The sequence below is a fragment of the Barbus barbus genome (genome assembly GCF_936440315.1).
Source record: "Barbus barbus genome assembly, chromosome: 8".
NCBI classification, from domain to species: Eukaryota; Metazoa; Chordata; class Actinopteri; order Cypriniformes; family Cyprinidae; genus Barbus; species Barbus barbus.
In genome coordinates this window covers 28,351,057-28,373,935 of record NC_136736.1, presented here as the reverse complement: position 1 = coordinate 28,373,935, position 22,879 = coordinate 28,351,057, and the positions used below count along the sequence as shown (strand labels likewise).

The 22,879-nt window shown below is 33.9% G+C and overlaps 2 protein-coding genes across 4 annotated transcripts in view; both read right to left on the bottom strand.

The window, feature by feature from the left end:
• Positions 1–1,094: 1,094 nt before the first annotated feature.
• On the bottom strand, positions 1,095–6,246 carry LOC306873375 (interleukin-10 receptor subunit beta-like). Its single transcript, XM_079422626.1, has 7 exons — positions 6,167–6,246; positions 4,637–4,754; positions 4,219–4,385; positions 3,958–4,112; positions 2,893–3,052; positions 2,352–2,473; positions 1,095–1,778 (listed from the first exon to the last, which is right to left on the bottom strand). Exons 1-7 carry the CDS (start codon positions 6,234–6,236, stop codon positions 1,383–1,385), a joined length of 1,188 nt encoding a protein of 395 aa, XP_079278752.1. The 5' UTR covers positions 6,237–6,246; the 3' UTR covers positions 1,095–1,382.
• A 4,040-nt stretch (positions 6,247–10,286) lies between these two features.
• Positions 10,287–22,879, bottom strand: part of LOC306874038 (dystrophin-like) — a 111,365-nt gene continuing 98,772 nt past the window's right edge. For 2 of the 3 annotated variants that reach the window (XM_079423751.1, XM_079423753.1), the window contains 6 exons: positions 22,347–22,505; positions 21,086–21,329; positions 17,981–18,101; positions 12,993–13,085; positions 11,848–11,873; positions 10,625–11,290 (listed from right to left, as the gene is read on the bottom strand). In XM_079423751.1, coding sequence (XP_079279877.1) covers positions 11,851–11,873; positions 12,993–13,085; positions 17,981–18,101; positions 21,086–21,329; positions 22,347–22,505 — 640 coding nt within the window. In that variant the 3' untranslated portion in view covers positions 10,625–11,290; positions 11,848–11,850. Of the gene's footprint in view, positions 11,291–11,847; positions 11,874–12,992; positions 13,086–17,980; positions 18,102–21,085; positions 21,330–22,346; positions 22,506–22,879 lie in introns of all 3 variants that reach the window. The other variant, XM_079423752.1, reaches the window with a different exon arrangement.

Here is a 22,879-nt window from a genome sequence, read left to right as displayed (position 1 = left end):
AACGCACTTTAAACTCACTCGAAACTCAAAGAACGTAGCTACCTCTGTTGATTCGTCAACAATCCCGTCACCATGACAACAAAAGACGCTGAGGTTACAAAGAGCAAAAAGGTCCAACAACTTTTTTTAATAACTTCTATATGCATTTGAAAAGAAAATAAGCTCTTGTTTGTTTGTTTGTGTGTGTGTGTGTGTGTGTGTGTGTGTGTGTGTGTGTGTGTGTGTGTGTGTGTGACAACTGAGGTATGGCAGGTATTACAAGGAGAAGGTGACTTTTCAGGACATTACCTCATGTCCCCACTTTTCAAAACGCTTATAAATCATACAGAATGGAGTGCAGGCCCGGCGCCAGAGGGAAAAACTGGCCATAACTCCTGGTCTAGGATCTGTTTTCTTCGTAATAATAGCATAACGAAATAGATTTGGCAAACAATCAGCGTTATCTTCTGCTTTGGAAAGCGTCAAATGCGTTTTCGAAGAGGGGAGGACAGTAGCCAATCACAGACATGCTTGTTGATTTTTACAACCAAATGGCCAATCAGAGGAGTTTAGGTTGGAATCTACGCACTCACCGCTTTTTGTCCAGCGCCGAGTTCTATCATGCTCGCAACTGTGATTGAATTTGTATTGAATGTGTTGACATTCTGCTCAATTAAAAGAAAAAAAAAATCAAGCTCGTAATAATATATAGGCTATGCAGAATTTAAATAAAACTGAAATAGCAGAAAGTTTCCTGAAAGGGGTTGGGTTAGGTGTAGGGCAATAGCACAGTTTGTACAGTATAAAAACCATCACACCTATGGGATGTCCCCACTTTGCACAAAAACAAACGCGTGTGTGTGTGTGTAACCAAAACATTGGCAATAGTTTTATAGACTTAATTGATAAATGTATTGAGTTATTCACCTCTTTGCTGTTTGAGTTTCAAAGCCAAAATAAAAATGTTAGGCCTATTATATAACATTTTTGAAGTATATCTTTGAAATCTGGTTGAGATTTTGTATCTAAAATGAAATAACATAAAATAGAAACATCAGACAGTTATCAAACAAACAGTGTTATAATTAAATTAAATGGACCAACTCTAAAGTATAAATTCAACTCTGTAATTCAAATCAGAGAAATTCAACTGGTTTTATTTATGAAAAAATCACTATTTTACAACAACGATGCAACCATTTATAGACATACAATGATATAAGTTTCTTAGAAAGTGCATTCAATTATTAGCATGAGAAAACAATGTGAGAAATTATATACATTCAATTGACAGCCGTGCATTGCACCACTGCATAGTCGTATAAAATTATTTTGTATATTTACTGCAAAAAATGATAAGATCTTTCTTAAGTAAATAAGATCATCTGAGCTTGTTGGTGGCTTCAGCAAACACAGTCAATGTGGCTCAGCTCAGAGCTCGTGCCTGCTGCGTTGTAGTAACTAGGCTGAGTGCTGGTGAAGCAGGGTTGGTTTACATGAGTGAATAGAGAGTTTTTTAAGCATAATGGATAGAGATGGTTAGGGTAAAAAGCAGGTGCAGGTGCTGGTGCTGGTGCAGGTTTCATGTGCATCAGGAGTTTGTAGTCCTCTTCCATCTCTTGAATTGGGGCGAGAAATGACGTCAGCCCAGAGTCCTTGTCCTCTGAGATCTTGGCTTTCTCGCCGAGGTCTTCATATTGATGGTCCTCAGATATGGCACTGATTTTATCATGCTGTTCTTTCTGGTGTGCAGAATGTTGGGTCGCCTCAGCATTCCAAAATGTTGGTACAAATAAATTCTAGAAAGAAATATATGATTTATAAACAATGATGTTTTTGTTCACTAAAACAATTTTTTTTTTGTTTTCAGCAATTGAAATAAAGCTGAAATAAAATATTTTATTTTATTTTAAAGATATAAACAAGGTACAAAGCTGAAAAATGTATTGGACATTTACTTTATTTACAGCTCCAAAAATATTTTTACAGTCACTGTTTAAATTGAAGTACTTAAATGACTAAAACTGAAATAAATAAAATTAAAGCTAAACAGAAAAAAATAAATAAATATATATATATATATATATATATATATATATATATATATATATATATATATATATATATATATATATATATATATATATATATTTATTTTTTTTAAGTATTAATACAAAAATTACAAAAGCACATAAAAATGACTAAAACAAGCCAGAATAAAACTGAAAATATGAAAATGAAAGCTAATTCTAAATAAAAATATTTGAAATAACTGAAATAACATTCTATAATAGCACATTTTTATGGTCAGATAAAGAAAAGTTGTGTATAATACACTTATAAAGCATAGTGGAACCACGTGAGACACATACCTTGAGAAGTTCTGGTAGTTTGGTTTTAGGGTACAGGAATCTGTACACTTTACAGATCAGCCAGGCAGCTAGGATTGCCAGAAGAAGAATGATGGCAGCAGCAATCACACAGCTGATGAGCACTAATGCAAACACACACAGAGAGGAAGATTGGCACCTGGAAGTCAACTTGGCTTGAAGCTTCTTAAAAATCAGTTCTTGTAAATCACTTTGTTGATTTAAAAAACAACAACAGCAAAAACATGTTTCTTATCAGTTTAACAAAAGATTTGAATGAGATCTGTATTCTTTTACTCTGCTGTATTGAATGAATGCATATTTGATCAATTTGACCAAATACATTTGACTGAGGACATCATTTGTTGACAGAAATCATTTTAAATCACAATATTACCTATACTTTTATATAGTATACTATACTGTTAACTACTTCATTGTTCTATTTTTTTCTTGTTGAATAGATAATTATGTGATAATTGCTTAGTTGATTAATTGCAGGGCTGTCTGAAATACGTTGAGCCACAGGTAAAGACACACTTACCAGGAGTGTTGTTCACACACACGGTAGCACTGAACTGTTTGACATTCGTGTAGCCTTTGGGAACCACCATTGCCTGAGCACAGTATCTGCTCCAGGATTGCAGTCCTTTAATTCTCAGTTTAATATCTTCATTGTCTTCAGTTACCATCTTCTCTACTGCCTACAGGGACAAAGGTCATCTTATGATTATTTTGAAGATAAGTATGAAATATTTATTTATTTGTTTGTGGTTCCACACCAGGGGGCTGTTTCATAAAACAAGTTTACCAAATAAGCCAGGTTTATTTTATAGTATACCTACTTCACAACAAGGTATATATTTTAATATATTCTCGCATTTAAAACACTAACTTTGAATTTGTGAATAAAACCTGCAAATAATTTTTTTTCCCATTTATATGTAATGATTCTTCTTCTTTTTTCTTTTTCCAGTAGGGCAGCTCTTAATAAAATAAATAAATAATTAAAATAGTCTTTTTTATCAATCCAACATAAGCTATTCACTAAATTGTCCACCAAAAAAATATTTTTATATTAAAAATTGTTATTAAAAATAGCATTTCTATAGTTTTTATTAATTTGTATTTCAGTTTTAGTACATCAACTAGCTTAAATAAGTTCTTTATATTTAGCTATATTACAGTTAGTTTACTTTTTCTTTCAATAAACATTTTTTAATGGTTTTAGTTTTAGTTTATGACTCTACTGGAATTAAGATATATGGGTAGTTGACAAATAAAAATTGAACTGTGCCCTATGGTGTGACATGGCAAAAATATAGAAAAAAAAACTTAACATATAAATAACATGAGAAAAATGTATCTTCTTTCTTAGAGTTACAAATAGCATGAGAGAGGTTTATCTTCAATGTTAGAGGTTAGGGTTTTTTTGTTTTGCTTTTTTACATTTTTCCGTCACACCCTAGGACACATTGATACGTCACCTACCCAAATAAGCATAATCATATATCTTAACTTGCACACGAACAGAAGTGTACAACAGCTGTCTGGAGATTCAAACTTCCTCTGGAAAAAAAACTTCCTAAAGTTGTGAAGCATTTTATACCTCCTCTTCGAAGCCTTCGGTCCAATATCTGATGACGTAGGACACTTGTGAAAAAAGGTCTGCAAGTTTGCCCACTTTCAGCACTGGAGCTTGGACGTGCACATCCAAGGTATTATTTTGGATGACAAGATGCACAGTAGGGGGTCCTATGATTGCTACATTGGAGCAAAGTAGTTTGTATAATTATTATTTATGAATATTATATTGACTTAAATACACAACGGTGTCTGTAGTGCAAACTAAGAGCTGATTCACACTTACTGTGCTTATATGGTAAAAAATCGGTTGCATTAACCCACTTAGAGAACAGCCCCTGATCCTCTGCCCGCACTTGAAAAATGTAGCACCCGAACACATATGGCAGTTTTCCTACATCACATTTCAGCTCTTTGGTGTTCACACAGATGGAAGCGTTTTCGTTTCTCAGGCTACAAGGACACAATGACAAACACAACAGGACACATTATTTATGTAAGTAAATAAGGCAAATATTTAGTTCACACAATAGGCCTATTCTTTTCAACTTCTGCAAAAACACAGAAGTATCAGATTCCAGCAGAACAATTACAGTTCAGTGCATTTTTTTTATAGCTGATAAAGCACATCAAGATGGGAATATTTCAAAATGCATGCAGTTTCATTTTTTTCTTCCATTTTGGATTAATTTGAGTGTACTCACATATATCTTGTTGTGTATGTCACGTTACTCATAGGATTGTGTGGAGAAGTCCATTTGATAACTGTAGCCATATTGATGGAGGTCACCTTCACATTTTGGGGTGCAGCCAGTTTTGTTTCTAAAGAAAAACAATATGACACTGTCAGTAATATATAATACAGCTTTTATCATCTGATGAAGTATTTGGATTACAAATTATAAAGTATACAAAGTATTATGAGAGTCAAAACAGCTGATAAGAAACATCACGGTAAACCAGAAGTAATCCACACAACTCCAGTCCATCAAATAACATGTTGTCAAGTGAAAAGCTGCATACTGAATCAAATCCATCATTAAGATGTTTTAAACTTCAGACTGGTGCTGTAATATTGCTGTTTCCAGAGAAAAAGTCATCTTGAATCAGGAGAGAAATATGCACAAATGAAGCACCGTTTACAAGCGAAAACAGACCAAAACATGTGGGTGGATTTTGATGTGAGAAGAGAACAGAGGATGGACTTTTTCACTAGAGGAAGTGTTATGGATTATGGAAATCATGATTTAAAGTTAATTATGCATTTGTTTCCAACAAACACGCAGCTCTTCACTTTCTTGGATTATTGTGATGTTTTTATAAGATGTTTGGACTCTGACGGCACCCATTCACTGCAGAGGATCCATTGTTGAGCAAGTTATGCAATGCTAAATATCTAGTTGTTCTGATCAAGAGACAAACTGAACTACATAGCGTGAAGGTGTCAAATATATGCAAATACATAAATCTTTTGAAACAAATTTACACTTTGTGCTGCATATGCATTTCCTGTCTGCTTCCCACCAGTGGGCCGTGACCCAGTTTGAAAGCCGCTGCACTAAATAACATTTCTGAAGAAATGACATCCGCAAACAAATAATGCTATTCACAAAATTAACTGCAAAAGTTACTTTTAATCATTTGATGTCAGGTCGGTGTTTAGTAGATGTGTGAAGCCAGTTCCTCTGAATTTCACACAAGTGTCCTATAGCAGAGGAACCACAGGTGCAGTTCATCACATTATATGATAATGTTCCACTAACCTTTGACAACCAGACAATCACTTCTTAACAGCTTATTTGTGGTTTATCACTTAAAACGAATTGTATGTTTTGCTTGGAAAGTGTCATTAGTCATATATGTAGGTGTGTGTGTGTGTGTGTGTGTATATATGCATATATACACACACACACACACATACATATATATATATATATATATATGCACACACACACACATACTTACTTTTAGGACGCTTTGATACTGCATATATGATGATTATTGAGAAATTAATAAAATACACTATAGTATAATAAAATATTTTGTAACGGTCAAAATTAGTCATTCTTATGAATAATTTTAAATGAATAGAAGTAAAAGCAAAAAGCAACTAAAATAATTTAGTCTATGAATATAAAACAAACATAGAATAAATATATTTTTAATTTTATATTTAATTTTAAATGGTTACCTAAATCAATAATCATAATCATAAATAAGCAAGCAATACTGACCAGCGTAGATGGGGTGAACATCCTTGGTCACAAAGAATATGAGAGCCAACACTCTGAGCGTCACGAACATGACGAACAACATCACTGATGGGACAAGCAGCGGCTGGGTGCTTTTAAACTTCAGTGTCTGCTTGTCATGTGCTCAAGAGGAACCAGGAGCAATATGACTCAACAGCTTCCTCTTTGAGATGAGGTTATAAAAAAAAAAAAAAACATGATGCATGGGATGAAAGTCAAAATGATAAAAATGCAGATAATTAATAAAAGAATATTTAATTTTGTATTAGATGTCAATATTGATATAAAACTGAATTTACATGTAGAACGTCAATCACTTTTTTTTTTTAATTAAAACATTATTTTTGATTTCTTTCTTTTTTTTACCACTCATTTCTGTTACGTGTATATATAGACATTTCTTCTTGGAAAGTCAAATTGGTGACCACCAGGGGAAAAACAGGGAAACTCTACTGTGGTTTGGAAATGAACAGGTCCAGCACTGCCCTAAATGGTTGCTGTGTAACTTACCTCACCATTCAATTACAGAAGTGTGAAGCATTCATGCAATCCAAAATGCAGCTCTTAAGAGTTCCACGAAAATCTGATCATTTGTTGTTTTGTTTTCTCGGTTTCTTCTCTTACTTTCACTTTTGTAGTGGCATATGCCACCTGTTCACCTGGGTAGAGTTGCACCAGTCATTCTTAAGTTCTTACTTAAATTAGAACGTTAAGTTCACACTAGAGGCTTAGTAACTACTAGCTAGTTTGCCACTAAATCTGCACCATCAGTTGTTCGTAAGGCATAGCAGACATAGATATTTTATATGTAAATAACATTCAGAAACTGTAATTGAAATAAATAAGGATCAATAAATACTGAAAGAAAGAAAAAACATAAGAAATGGCATTTGTTTATTATTTCATCTGACATGTGCAACACGGACCGAAGCGCACTAGATGGGGTGTTGAAGGCACGCTAAAAAAACAAAGTAGGTTTATTCACATATTGTTCTCTCTATTAATATGTAGGCTATGTTAGTGTAAATGTCAGCAGCATCATATATGCCTAAAGGATTGAAGGTTGTCGGGTAAAAGAAGAGCATATTGATGCAGTTCACTCAGTCTGCTATTTTATTCCAACCGTTAGGCCTATAGGGGAGAGTGGGGACAGTTGCAACATGGCTTATTTCTTCAATCAGGAATGAGCTACAGTAATGATATTCATACTGCACATGCTAAATAAGCCCCCCCATCCTTCCTGGATGAAATTAGGCACATGTGACCATTAATTTTACCAAAAATAATTTTCAAGGTAAAACAGTATTTTTTTTAATCATATTTTTTTGTCATACTGTTTGCATGAAGCATTGTCAGAACATATGATTTATGATTTATATCTGCGTTTTCTTAGCTTCTAATAGGCATAGCTAGCATGTGTCAAAGCTATTATACCAAGCTTTATCACGTCAGTCAAGGGTTGGGACAGTCCCAACATGCTGTCCCTTACCACATTGATGCACTTGATTAACTGCTAGTTGGTCAAACTAGTTCTTAAGACAGTGACTAAGTGCATCCAACTGGCTTTAGTTCATTAACCTTTCACAATATTAACAGAAATAAGCTATTATTCAATTTTAGAGTCTTGATGCTGATTAAATTAATATTTTATAGTTCAAATGTTTTTATACAGCCAATTTAACTTATTAAAGACCACGTCTATGCACAAATAAAATAAAGAAACTGCAAAATGATATTTAAGAATGGTTTTAACTACATTTTAATGAATATTGCAACTGCCCCTGTGGACTGTTGCAACCGTCCCGTTGTGGGGTCAGTTGCAACATTTGACTTTGTCTATTCAAGTATAAATTGTGTGTATATAATCATATGTGCAAAGCAATGTGGGTGAGTAGCCGACTAATGTTGCTTTATTGTATTAAAATTCTGGCTTTCTAATGCAAACAGTCTCTGAAAAACTAAAGGAAATGCAAAAAGTGTAGCAACCGTCCCCACTCTCCCCTACTCCTGACCAGACGCTTCCGTAAATATTTAGTTTATACGTAGAGTTACACTTCAACTAAGTGTAATGGTGCAACGAACAGATATTTAGTAGTGCGTAAGTTGTAACTTAATGCCCATTTACGTGAAAGCTAGGCTAAGTTGTAATGTACAGTTGGTCGTGCAACCGGCCCCTGATAACCTGAAGTTTGCTGATCTACAGGTGCATCTCAAAAAACTCGAATACAGTGAAAAAGTTCAGGTTACACTTTATTACGATAGTCCACTTCAGACATTCTACTAACTATAAGTAACTTTGTAACTACATGTCAACTAATCCTCATTAATTTGCAACTGCATGTCTACTAACTCTCAGTAGGGTAGGTTTAGGGTTAGTAGAGTAAATTGACATATACTTGCAAAGTTCTTATAGTCAGTATGTTGTGGACCAATCAAAATAAAGTGTTAGAAGATATTAAGCAGACAGTCTACTAATACTCTAATGACTGCTAGTTGACATGTAGCTGCAAAGTTACTTACTGTTAGTAGAATGTCTAAAGTGGACTATCGAAATAAAGTGTTACCGAAGTTCATTTTTTGTAACCTATTTCAAAAAGTTAAACTTTCATATATTCTAGATTCATTACATGTAAAGTAAAACATTTGTTTTAATTTTGATGATTAGAGCTTACAGCTCATGAAGGTCAAAAATCAGTATCTCAATATTAGAATATTTATATTTGAGTTTCAGTTAATGACCATCCCTACAGTAAAAATTCAGAGTATCTCTTGTTCTTTGAAACCACAATAATGGGGAAGACTGCTGACTTGGCAATGATCCAGAAGACGAACATTGACGCCCTCCACAAAGAGGGTAAGTCACAGAGGGTCATTACTGAAAGGTGTGGCTGTTTACAGAGTGCTGTATCAAAGCATGTTAAATGCAAAGTTGACCAGAAGGAAGAAACTGGGTAGGAAAAGGTGCACAAGCTACAGGGATGACCACAAGCGCGAGAATACTGTCAAGCAAAGCTGATTCAAACACTTGGGAGAGCGTCACAAGGAGTGGACTGAAGCTGGAGTCAGTGCATCAAGAGTCAAATCATCAAGCGCTTTTGAGGATATTAATTAGCTGCTTCAGTTTATTAATTAGCTGCTTTATTTTATTTTCTATTACCCATTTCACATATTTACACTAAGCCATCAGGTTGTTTTTAAAGCCACGTTTAGCTTGACAATCTTTTTAATATCTAAAATTTAATTTCACCAACACATTTTCAGTTGAAATATTGCCGAGTATGTCAGACGATAATGCAATCATTTACCTGCACTGTGGCACAGTGAATCCGTAATAAAACAAAAACAAATGGTGGCAAAAATGTATTTCCATTTTTATCAACTAATGCATCGGCAAGTTAAGAAAACCACAATTACATTCCATTGTCTGGTAAAATAGTCCTTTTGCAATTACTAATAAAATGTATGATTCCAGAACAAGAGTTAGAATCAGCACATCTCAGAAATAAATATGCAGTACTCTGGACATGCTCATCTCCAAGATGCAAAACTGTTTTGAAGTTATAACGGTTGTGAATACATTATGATCATTTATTTCTATATATTTGTTCACACAAAGCATAAAGGTCTAATAAAATGTCAAACATCTCTCAATCACAGAAACAAACTCGGATGTGTTAAAGAACAATGCAAAGCGGAATTGTCTCGTTTAATCATCTCAAGTGTATTTCTGTAAATTTGCACATTTCTGTAAAAAGTGGATTTTCCGTGCTATTGTTTGCTAGCATGTATAGATGTCGATGACAATAACCCCAGATGAAAATTTTCATTATTAGAGCTCAATCATTAGAATTGTCACATCTTCTTACTCCTTAGTTTTAAACTTAACACTTAACCCCAATTCTGTAACATTTCTGTAAAGTGTATTGGATGCATTTTTCTCTTAATTTGTTATTTGGAAATGGAAATACAAATAAAACCATATGATTTAAGCACTAGATCAATTTTCATTCTGTAACAAACGGAAGCCCATTTCCAACATTTCCATCTCACAATTTAGACAATTTTCCTCCCAATTCTTAAAAAAAAGTCAGAAATTAACTCAGTTCAGACTTTATTCCCTTACAATTCAATGTTTACATCTCACAATTCTATTTTTTTTTCCCACCATGTAATAAAAATGGTAATTGCAACTTTTTATCTCACAACTCGATTGCAATTGTGAGTTTGTCACAATTCTGAAAAAAAAAAAAAAGGAATTCAGACAAAACCTTTTTTTTTTTTTTTTTTTTATTCCGTGGTGGAAACAAGCTTCCAAAAAAATCTCTCTAATATGAGAGTTGTCAATAATATTTAAATACTATGATCATGATTCTTATTGCTCCATTAATAAGCACGGACAGAGCATGAAGAAAGGGAATATCTGTGAGGTAGACAGTATTTAACCTTAATCATTATGTCTTTAATAACAATAAAAAAAATCATGACAAATGTCTTTTCTTTGCATGATAGTTGCAGTAGTCGAACGCGATGGGTTACATACAGAAAAAAAAAACATAAGACACACACAGACATGTATCAAACACACACTCTTTCGCACACGCAAACACACGCACAAGTATAACGGGCTTGCCTTTTTAATATGCATTTTTTTTGTTACAAACAAAATTAGTTGATAAAGCACCCCTGCGTACACTCAGTCACCCATTTAGATAAAACACATTTTTTAAAATGCGCTCCACTCTGTACAAAGACATGGCACGCAATGTTACATGTTATCACACACCTGTCGTTCTATTTTTGTACAATTGCATAGAAGTTGAAAAACCTTTTTTTCATTAATAAACAATTCTAGACTCGCTGTAAGAAACTACTGAAACTACTAAAGATCAAATCTACAATGTGGAACCGCGATCCTTCAGAAAAATAGATTTTTATTTATATTCCCATTGTAAACATATCCTGTCCAGTTGTTGACACTACAAAAGCATGCAACTAGGAGAAGACATCTTCAGTCTAAATCCCGCTCCTCAGTTATTACATTAACCAACGACTCCATGGCATGTCCAATGTTATCAACCATGTGGAAAAGACTTCCCACATTAGGACCTGCGGGAGATGAAAAACAAAATCTGACGTCAGTGTCTGAAAATGCAATCTAACACTAAATGCTCTATATGCAGCGCTGCTACCATCTCTACAGAGCAACAGAGTGTGTTTGTCCTTGTGAGTCTATTTTTTAAATGAGATTGATTAAAAGTGACAGAAGACCATTTATAATGCTACAAAATAAATAAATGCTTTGTATTCAGCAAAAAAAAAAAACTGTATATATTCATCAAAAAAACGAAAAACATCACAGTTGTTTAAAAAAAATCAGCACAGCTGTTTATCAAAATGTTTCTGGAGCAGCAAATGCAGAATGATTTCTGAAGGATCATGTGACACTGAAGACTGGAGTGATGATGCTGAAAATTCAGCTTTTGCTTTTTACATTTTAAAATATATTCAAACAGAAAAAGAAAGTTACTTTAAAAAGTAATAATATTTTACAATGTTACTGACTAAATAAACAGCTTTGGTGAATTTAAGAAACGTCTTTAAACCACAGTATAAAGTGGATAAGTAAGGATGGAAAAGAGTAAAGGGTTAGTAAGGATACTAACCTCTCATGGGTTTAGCCATCCACCTCCTTAGACACAGAGGAAAACAGGAAATAAGAAAAATCAGCAAAGTTGGAATAGGGATAGGCAGTTAGACTGAATCTAAGCAGGATTTGTACTGCAAGCACAATGGATGCAACACGATGGTGTTTAATGCTTTAATTTAGTGCTGTCAAATGATTAATCGTATCCAAAATTTAAAAAAAAAGTGTTTACATACATATATACACACACACACTAACATACAGCATATATTTTGGAAATATTTACATGCATATACATTTATATTGTTATATTTTATATAAACATAACATTTTTCTTTACTATATACATGCATATGTTTGTATTTATACATACATAATTCACAGCACACACACACACACACGTATGTAAACAATGTTTTTATTCTTTTTTTTGGATGCGATTAATCCCGATTAATTGTTTGACAGCACTACTTTACATAAAATTTTTTATTGTTATGCATTTGTAATTCTGTGCTTCTCACAATACATATCCTGTTAAAAAGAGAAATAGCTTAAGAAGAATGTACAGCAATGTTAATCATTTCTTTGTTTTAGGTTTTGATTATTTACAGTTCAAGACTTATTCTGTCATTAAAAAGTCATTTTTTCATATTTTACTATACTAAAAAAAGTCCCCCCCATCATCCATTCATAGCAGGAAGTAGAAACATAAAGTGTTATTTAGCAATTGAATCATGCAAAGAGTAGAAAAGCAGTGGGTCAGAGAAATTTACAGGTGATGTTCATCACCAAATAATATTTTTTTTCCATATAGACTGTGATGACCTGTTTCCAGGTTTTAACATCTAGCAAAGTTTTTGTTTATATTTTTTTTTATTTTCATGTACATTATAACCAGTTACCACTGCTGTTTGCGTGCTTCTAATTTAAAGGCCGAGAGAGTGACAACAGATTTGGCATTTTTCTCTGTTCTGACCAACATAATCAAATCAATGGAAAGTCATAGAAGCACTATTGTGGATTTTTTATTTTGGTACTGGAGCAAATAAGAATAAAAAAAAAAAAAAAAGCGTTCATACGTTTTGGTCCAATTTGAGACTATCTGCATCAGGTTTGCTGGATTAACAGAAGTGTTTATAACAGACAGTGTAGCTGGATTCTCACCTTGGCTGTGAGGGAAGGAATTGTTGAGCTGCTCGATGACGTCCTCTAATCCAGTGCTTGCATCCTGGGAGGGACTGGACAGCTCATCATCACCTGAAACACACAGCAGTGAACCAATTACAACTGAGAACTGACCTTAAAAACCCTGGATGTTGTCCTGCCGCCCATGACATTTCATATTCAGACAGAGGCCGTGTTTGCTGCCTGTATTACTGACTCAGAGAATAACACTGATGGTGATGTTGAGGACTCTCATATACAGTATAATACGCTCCAATGTCTGAAACCATTATTAAACATGTTTCCATTTAAAACTTCATTCATTTATCTACAACTTCGTCATTCTCACAACTGAAATCCAGAAACAACCAGTGTACTTCAAATGGAGTTCAAATAGTCAATGTTACAAATGAAAGATTTAAAAATTATGGATAATCTCATTCAACATCATAACACATGCCAAATGTATGTGAAATGAGAAGAAAATAAGCATTGAATCAGTCACGTTTGGCTCAATAAAAGTCTATTTTACATTCAAGCAGAACTGGCCAAAGTAAAATATCCAAAAGAAAGGAAAAATACATACTTGTAAACCATCTTGTTTTGTGATCTTGACAAAAGTTATCTTGAGTTGTTGTCTTTTTGTCAAGAAAACGATGGAAATATAAAAGTAAGATCTCTTTATGTATTAGGTCACAGTCATATATATTTCACAATTTCCATAACAAATCTATAACCACTCATTTAACTTTGAGTAATACATTAAGCAACAATAAAATCAGCAATAACAATATAGAGATAGGGCCAACTGAGGTCATTTTCATAAATTACAACAGCTAATTCTTTCAGACTAGTGTGTCACAAGAAAACTACAAAAAAAAGTTGACAAAGTGTTGTTAGGCTCATGCAGTAAATCAAAGAAATCCACTAGAAAACAACACTTTTCCAAAATGTAAAGAAAACAACATTTTTAAACGTGTATCAGAATCATAGTTGTCACAGCAAGCATGATTATAAAAATACACTGACACTGGTTTTAGTTACACACAAACAATAAATGTTACACATATAAAACAATAGCTAAGAGGTTATAATGTGTAAGAACAACATATTAAGCTATTGGGCCATTGACATAACATCAGAAAGGATTTGAAAAAATGATGTAAAACATTACATTTTTGTAAGGTGCTGAAATTGGTTTTTCTCTTTTCTTTTTTGTGCACCTTTTGCTTGCAGTTTGTTTAAAATGCTCGTGGTGTGATGAATACATTTTTTAGCAGAAATGACCCATATAGCAAAAGAATCATTAAAATGACATATATACTAATCAAACAAAGATTACAAAATATTGTGTGAAATAGTATTAGATGTATTAGTAAACATCACACTGCAGAACACTGATGACACTTTTCATGTCAACTACTCAAGTCCTCTATAATCTCAATATCTTAAAAACATAAGTACTGTTTCCCTATTTGTATTCTCCCCAGATAATCTTACTCATAATTTGAATAAAATATATACTGGAAAATAGCACTAATGGCATGTAAAACTATAAATACCAGCTCCATATATATATATATATTAGTGCTGTCAAACGATTAATCGCGTCCAAAATAAAAGTTGTTTACATAATATGTGTGTGTACTACGTATATTTATTATGTATGTATGTATGTATGTATGTATGTATGCATGTATATATATATATATATATATATATATATATATATATATATATAATAAACACATGCATGTATATATTTAAGAAAAAAGTTATGTTCAAATTTAAATATATTCATATACGCTTATGTAATAACATAATATATATATTATATGAATATATACATGTAAATATTTTCGAAATATATACTATATATGTGTGTATTTATATATGCATAATAAATATATACAGTAAACACTATCTAAACTAGTAAACTACAACTTTTATTTTGGGTGCAATTAACCATGCGTTTTGATGCGTTTGGCAGCACTAATATATATATACTGTGTATATATATATATATATATATATATATATATATATATATATTATATATATATATATACACTGTGTATATATATATATATCTATCTCTCTGGGGTGAAATAAAAGCAGAAAGTACACTATAGGAAGGCATTATAGATGACCTGAATCGTAAATGTCAAACTGCACTTATAAAATGATTGGTGTTTTTTCTTCAAATACTGAAGTACACCCAGTTTTGTTGGAACCTTGTTGGACTATGTTTTCTTCAAAGGTGAAGACAACAAATAAGATGTTGGCTAGCAGTTAAGGGCAAAAACACTTCTTTTGTATCCATACGTGAATAAAAAGCTCCCTGTGTTCCTTTTTGTTTGGCACAGATAAGAACATTGCCTCTTTTTATCCGTTCTGAAAAACTTTTGCTGAAACCAGCCTGGGCTTCAAGCCAAGTCATACAATGAAAGCTTAGCAAGTACAGCTCTTAAACATAATAATTACTATGCATGTCAGTTAACTAGTCAAATTAATAAATGAATTAATAAATTTTTAACCGTGGGCAGATAGAAGAGATTGCTTGCATTAATGACTAGCTTTTACTTGTACACAGAAAAATTCAAGATACACCAAAATGGAAGACAATGTGTTGCCTATTATTTGAATTAATAATAAAAAATAGTGTTTACACAACTGTCTACATATATACAGTGGGGGGAAAAAAAAATATTGATCCCCTGCTGATTTTGAACGTTTGCCCAATAACAAAGAAACGATCAGTCTATAATTTTAAAAGGTAGGTTTATTTGAACAGTGAGACAGAATAACAACAAAAAAATCCAGAAAAACTAATTTCAAAAAAAGTTATAAATTGATTAGCCTTTTAATGAGTCAAATAAGTATTTGATCCCCTATTAATCAGCAAGAGTTCTGGTTCCCAGGTGTCTTTTATACAGGTAAGGAGCTGAGATTAGGAGCACTCTCTTAAAGGGAGTGCTCCTCCTAATCTCAGTTTGTTACCTGTATAAAAGACATCTGTCCACAAAAGCAAATCAATCAATCAGGTTCCAAACTGTCCATCATGGCCAAGACCAAAGAGCTGTCCAAGGATATCAGGGACAAGATTGTAGACCTACACAAGGCTGGAATGGGCTACAAGACCATCACCAAACAGCTTGGTGACAACAGTTTATTCGCAAATGGAAGAAACACAAAATAACTGTCAATCTCGCTTCATGCAAGATCTCACCTCGTGGAGTTTCAATCATCATGAGAACGGTGAGGAATCAGCCACTACACGGGAGGATCTTGTCAATGACCTCAAGGCAACTGGGACCATAGTCACCAAGAAAACAATTGGTAACACACACTACGCTGTGAAGGTCTGAAATCCTGCAGCACCCGCAAGGTCCCCCTGCTCAAGAAAGCACATGTACAGGCCTGTCTTCTCATGTCGTTATAGTTGTGCCGCCTCTACTGCCGTGACTTCTGAAAAACTGAAAAGCTCTCACTGGATCCGCTCCTCGACTATCAACAAGAGGACAGTCTGTACTTCCTCAACAGATGCCGAAACAGCCATTTTTTGGTTGTTTAAAAAAGGTGCGCTCATTCAAGACAGTTGCGTTCGATCCTTCGCTGGCTGTGCTGATTTAAATCTAGTGGGTCTGTTGTGTCTCGTGCCGCAAGTTCAGTGACACAGGCAGTGACGATTCTCTCTGACCAATCAGTGATCAGCAGAGTTTACACGTCACGTTTTGGTAACGGTATGGGTGGCTTGGAACCTCGGCCAAGGTGGTACTAAAAAAAGTACTAGGTACGGTTACTGGGTACCAGGTACCCAGTGGAAAACCCCCCAAAAGTGAACCATACCGTGCCGTACCATGCAGTGGAAAAGCGCCAAAAGGGACGATGGATGGGGCCATGTACCATCAGGGCCAGGGCATTGAAGCCAGCTAGGACACTGAAAATTGGTCGAGGATGGGTATTCCAGCATGACTATGACCCAAAACAATGAACCAAAGCACATTAAGGTCCTGGAGTGGCCTAGCCAGTCTTCAGACCTTAATCCCATAGAAAATCTGTGGAGGGAGCTGAAGGTTCGAGTTGCCAAACGTCAGCCTTGAAACCTTAACGACTTATCTGCAAAGAGGAGTGGGATAAAATCCCTCCTGAGATGTGTGCAAACCTGGTGGTCAACTACAAGAAACGTCTGACCTCTGTGATTGCCAACAAGGGTTTTTCCACCAAGTACTAAGTCATGTTTTGCGAAGGGGTCAAATACTTATTTCACTCATTAAAATGCGAATCAACATAACTTTTTTGAAATGCGCTTTTCTGGATTTTATTGTTGTTATTCTGTCTCTCACTGCTAAAATAAACCTACCATTAAAATTATAGACCGATTATTTCAGTGGGCAAACGTACAAAATCAGCAGGGGATCAAATCATTTTTCCCCCCACTGTATTTCTATGGAAGTTTCTGCCACAGAATAAATATAAAAATAAAATAAAAATCAATATAATTGCAACTTTTTGTCTCACAATCTAGACTTTTCTGAGGAAAAAAATAAGTCATAATTGTGAGATATAAAATTCTGAGTTTTTTCTCTTGCAGTTTATACTTCGCAATTCTGCTTATGTCTTAGTTCTGACTTGTTTCTCAGAACTCTGATAAAGAGTTTAAGTCTTGGAAATCTGCTTTTTTTTGTCATGTAACTGCAAGTTACAAACACGCCATTGAGTTTTTTCGGAACATTGCGAGATATAAACTTAGAATTGCAAGAAAATTCAGAACTTTGAGATAAAAAGTCACAATTACTTTTTTATTTTTTATTCTGTGGCTAAAACAGGCTTCCATACACTTCAGTATCTTGCTAAGGATCAATATGCAATATGCTAATATACCATTGATTAGTATTATTTAGCCTGCTTAAAATTTTAAAACAAGTTAAATCTGTTTAATGAGTTAGATTTAAACTGGTTAAACTGAAGTTGTTAGGGACATTTACCCATCGTCTCTGTGGTTTGGCTTGCGGCCACACGCAGTGAGGCCAGGCTGGTGTCAGATCTCGGAGAGGCAGTGGAGGGGGAGGACAGGGCAGTGCCATTCACCTTGGACTCAGTCTGTGGCTAGGACATAGGTAGAAAGGAACCATATAGATTAGGCAGGGGACTGTACTCAAACATCAGCACTGGGTTGTACTTCTGTATTTCCAGATTCATTTGAAAACATTGTTATATATTTTCAATCCAAGACTTCTCATTCTTTTACTGCCTAGTTTTTAAAACTGCACAAAACCCTCTCCAAACATTTATTGATGAGTTACTGAAATTTTCCCCAAGAACTTTCTCAAAACATTAACAATTGCAATATAAAACAAGAGCAAGTGCTCTTAGAGTTGCTTTTGTGTTTTTGCATCATTTAGTTTTTCAGAAAAAAGAAAGTCAAGACAAAAAAAATAACACAAGGATACACACAAAATAGTGCACTTGATACCGCTAAAATATAAAAATTAAATAACCCAGACAGTTAAAGTGTTAAAAAAATTAAAATAAAAACTTTAGCAATTGTACATTCATTGTCATTCAGATGTACAACAATATTCAGGGCTGAATATTGTTAATATACTATATTATTACAATAATATTAACACATTATATAATATAACATTGTCTGTTTCATATACATCCATTAATATAATAATATTTATTTATTTATTTCCAATACTACAGTTAATTATTTTACCATTCAAAAGTTTGGAGCTGTCAGTTAAATCAATAATATTGTTAAAAATTACTATTTAAAATAACTATTCCTATTTTAATATATTTTACAGGTTTTATATATTTTTTGAGGAACGTATGATGAACTGAAAGTCCATACTACATTTTTGATCAATTTAATGCATCAAGTATTTCAATTTATTTTTTAAAAAGTCTTCTTGGCTATATTATTTACTCATGTATCTTATAATTGATACATAATTACAATTACAGTACCTAAAAATAATCTGCTTTAATGATAAACTGGTTGGACAACTATTTAAAGTGTGTTTTAATGAGTGTGTATAAAACTTCCACCATTAACAATAAGACCAAACAGCCCTCTTGAATAAAGAGTGCGCATGTGTTAAACATAAGAACATGTTTATTAGCATATAACAGAGATAAAAAGTGAAGTAATTGATGCTACTAAAACAAGAAAATACACTGGTATGTAAAGGCTTGATTGTAAATGTAAAGGAAACTGAAGCTGAGGGTTATAAACAAAAAAACAACATCAATGAAGTGAAGCCAAAATCCACTGGCTCTGAACAAAGTGAGAGCTAATTTATCTCTGCGTTTATTGAGTCTGGTTCTTCTAGCTTCGGCCAAGTCGGCCACTGGAAGGAGCTGGAGTCTAGTGAGATTTTAGTTCAAAGGGTCCACAGAGAACACATGAAGCCATTTCTTCAAGAACAAATCTGATATAAATCCATTTGGCAGAGACCTCCAGTCGACTAATGTTTTTTTTAGAAGTAAGCATCGAGACATTACGCTTCATTCATCAAGACACGATGCAGACAGAATATCTGATTTCCCCTCTATTCAAGCAGAAGGAGACTGCTGAAGAAGTTGACATCAAACAAACTCTACAAACAAATTACAGAGAGAAATGGGTTGCTGGAGGAAGAATGACAGGTCGCTCAAAATGTTCTTTTGGCCACCTAAAAGGTCTGGCATCCCTCCTCAGCTTTAATAAGGACAGGATCAACAATGCCTGTTGTGTGGCAAGTATGATTCAACCTTCTTTGAAATATTTGGTATAAAGTATACTGCCAATAAGGACAGAAAAACACTGTCATCCGACAAAAACAAAAAGTGTACATTAATGCACCATAGATTTTTTCATACCAAGACTAAACAATGCTTTAAATTCTAACTAAAACAAAACCCAATTCAAACCATGTCTGATCAAATAAACTGATTGAACAACAACAAAACCAAACCCTTGAATGATTAGAGTACAACACATTGGTATGAATGAGTTCATAAAGATGCATTTAATTTAAAATCTTGTCCATGTATTTCATGCTAAAAATGATTTGCCGTGAATATGGCTGTATATTTAACACAATCAATATAATTTTGGCTTGCACAGTGCTGTGGACTAAACTGAAATAATTATTAGTAGTTATTATACAGAACAGTGAATGCCAACAAATGTCCTGCAAGGACAATTAACAGAGATGTCTGCATTCAAACAAAACAACATGAACTAACAATATTCCATTCTATAGTTCCAAGTCTTTGGTTTAAACATCTATGAAAAAAAACGGCAATTTCCAAACTCAAACTCAAAAGAAAGAAAAAAATATTTGATGACCAATTGTAAATTTAAAACCACGCCTTCAAACCACACAGTTGCAGAAAAATAACATCTTTAAACAGATGAAACATTTCAGGAAGATTGTGTCAAAATAAATCTTAGACTCTTTAACAAATTCCTGGAACTTGCAACTGTACAAAATTCACATGCAGATGCAAATCCCAGCTCTTATACAAAACATTTTCTTTATTCATCCTGACAGCGTCTAAATTTCCTTTAACAATTTGTTAAACTGATAAAACTAACTCGTGAGCTGCTAACCTACTAAAATGCCTCATTTTGGACGAATTTTAAGGAAACATTACATGTATCCTTCATAGACCATATATAAAGAAGTGCCAGAATGCATTGTAATGAGTCAAGAGAAATATCAACTATAAATATACTTAATATATATTAATATACTGAAAAATATCGACTTTCCCAACAAAGTTAATTATTTATAGAACTACAAATATGACAAACATTAAAAGCCAACAATTTACATTAAAATATACCAATGATCTGGCCGTTTCATTTCTTCTGTCAACAATCAAAAGGAAGCACATGAACAGTGTTACATTCCACAGCTATGATTTGAAATACGCCTTGTAAATTATCAGTGTGCGAAACTCGTAGCAAAGTTTAGACTTAAGACAGGAGCTGACACAACTGCTCGAGTTCCTTCAACAACACTTCCAAAAGTTGTTTTTCACTGGCAGGGAGTATAAACATTGATCAAATCTTAAGGATATGCACCACCCACCTGCTCAAGTAACTGTCTAAGGCGTTTGAGCTGTGATTCCAGCTGTTTGTTGTGATCCTCCAGGATTTGCATTCTTGCTTCCAAACGTCCCTTGTGCTGTCGCAGTAGTTTAGCCTCAGCGATCAGTTCAGCGTCACGTGGACTCTGGGGTGAGACGGGCAGCATCTGTGGGGGTGAGGGCAACGGCGACAGACCCTTGTGGTCATGTGCCTTCTTCAGACGATCGTACTCTGCTTGCAGCTTCCTGCACAACAGGGAAGACAACTTCAGAAAGAAGCCTAGAAAACAGAGACCTTAGAAAAAGTCTGACAAATATTATTTTAATTGAATAAGTGTAGCCTTGGTGAGCATAAGAGACCTTATCAACCCCAAACTTTTGAAGGGCACTGTATATTTTTTTAAATATTGCTAATATATTTTAAGGTTCGAAAATACATATTTGAAACAATATTAAATCAGTTAGATTATTTCTGCTTTCTCATCTGCTCACAGTATTAATATAGCTCACTGTGTGTAATATTAGACTCAAATGTGTAGCCCACGTACTTGACTCAGCAGTGTGGGAAGATTTGTGTGTGCTAGGTAGTACTTGGATGGTCAGATGCTTTTGAGCAAATTTGAGAACCACTTATTGAAAGCACAATCAAATACTTAAATCGAAAAAGATATAGGGGCATTTTTATCTGTGAAAGGTGATAAGCCTTTTTATTTATTATGCCCAATTATGGTTATCTGCATTTTATTATTATCATGGTAACACTTTAGTATAGGGACCAATTCTTACTATTAACTAGTTGCTTATTAGCATGTCTATTATTAACATATTGGATGTTTATTAGTACTTATAAAGCACATGACCATATTCTACATCTCTAATCTTAACAACTACCTTACTAACTATTAAGCAGCAAATTAGGAGTTTATTGAGGAAAAAGTTGTATTTAATGGTTTGTTAATAGTGAGAATTTGACCTTATAATTAAGTGTGACCATTTTCATTAAGCATTTTGCTGAAAACATTTACGGTTGGTGACAAACTTTGAGAATCAGTAACTTAATGCATGATACTTAAAAAATGTGATTTACAAAAATTGCTGTACACGTAAATAAGAGGAGAGAGCTGTTTTATTATAAATTTCTGAAAAATTAGTGTGTTATCCCAGACATATGCTGATGAAAGACAGTCCAGTGTACACCCATCCTATTTCATTAAAAAAAAACAATCATTTGAATTGTAAAGGAAATGGATATGCAAATCAAACCTGTTTTCCTGCTCCAGATCGTTGAGCACTCTCTCAAGCTCTCCCTTCTCTTCAGTCTCCATTGAGATGAGGATCTGAGCGGGGCTCTGCGGCTGGCTGAGAGGAGAGCCTTGATTCAGACTCTGGCAGTAGTGCTGGATCAGCAGATGCTCATCATCCCTACAACAGCAACAACACCACCACCACTCCATTTCCAGTTCACTACATCACATCCACTGCTCAAGATTTCAATTATCATTTTCTGCCTTAAACTCCAAATAACTGAAAAATACACGGCTTGTGAGCAGTAAGCTGGTTTAAAAACAATTCTATTGTTTTAATACCACAAAAACTGCAGTATAAGTGCATTTGCATGTAATCGTTTTATAATAATTCAATCTGAGCGTGCTGGGAAAATGATATGGGTTCATTACCGATATCCACTGCTTTGTGTACGGGTGGAAAGAGCTTATATGAGAAATTTTATTTATTATAAAATGAAAATTAATCTGAAATGACATGATTTTTAGAGAAACTCTTCCTATGATAAGCAC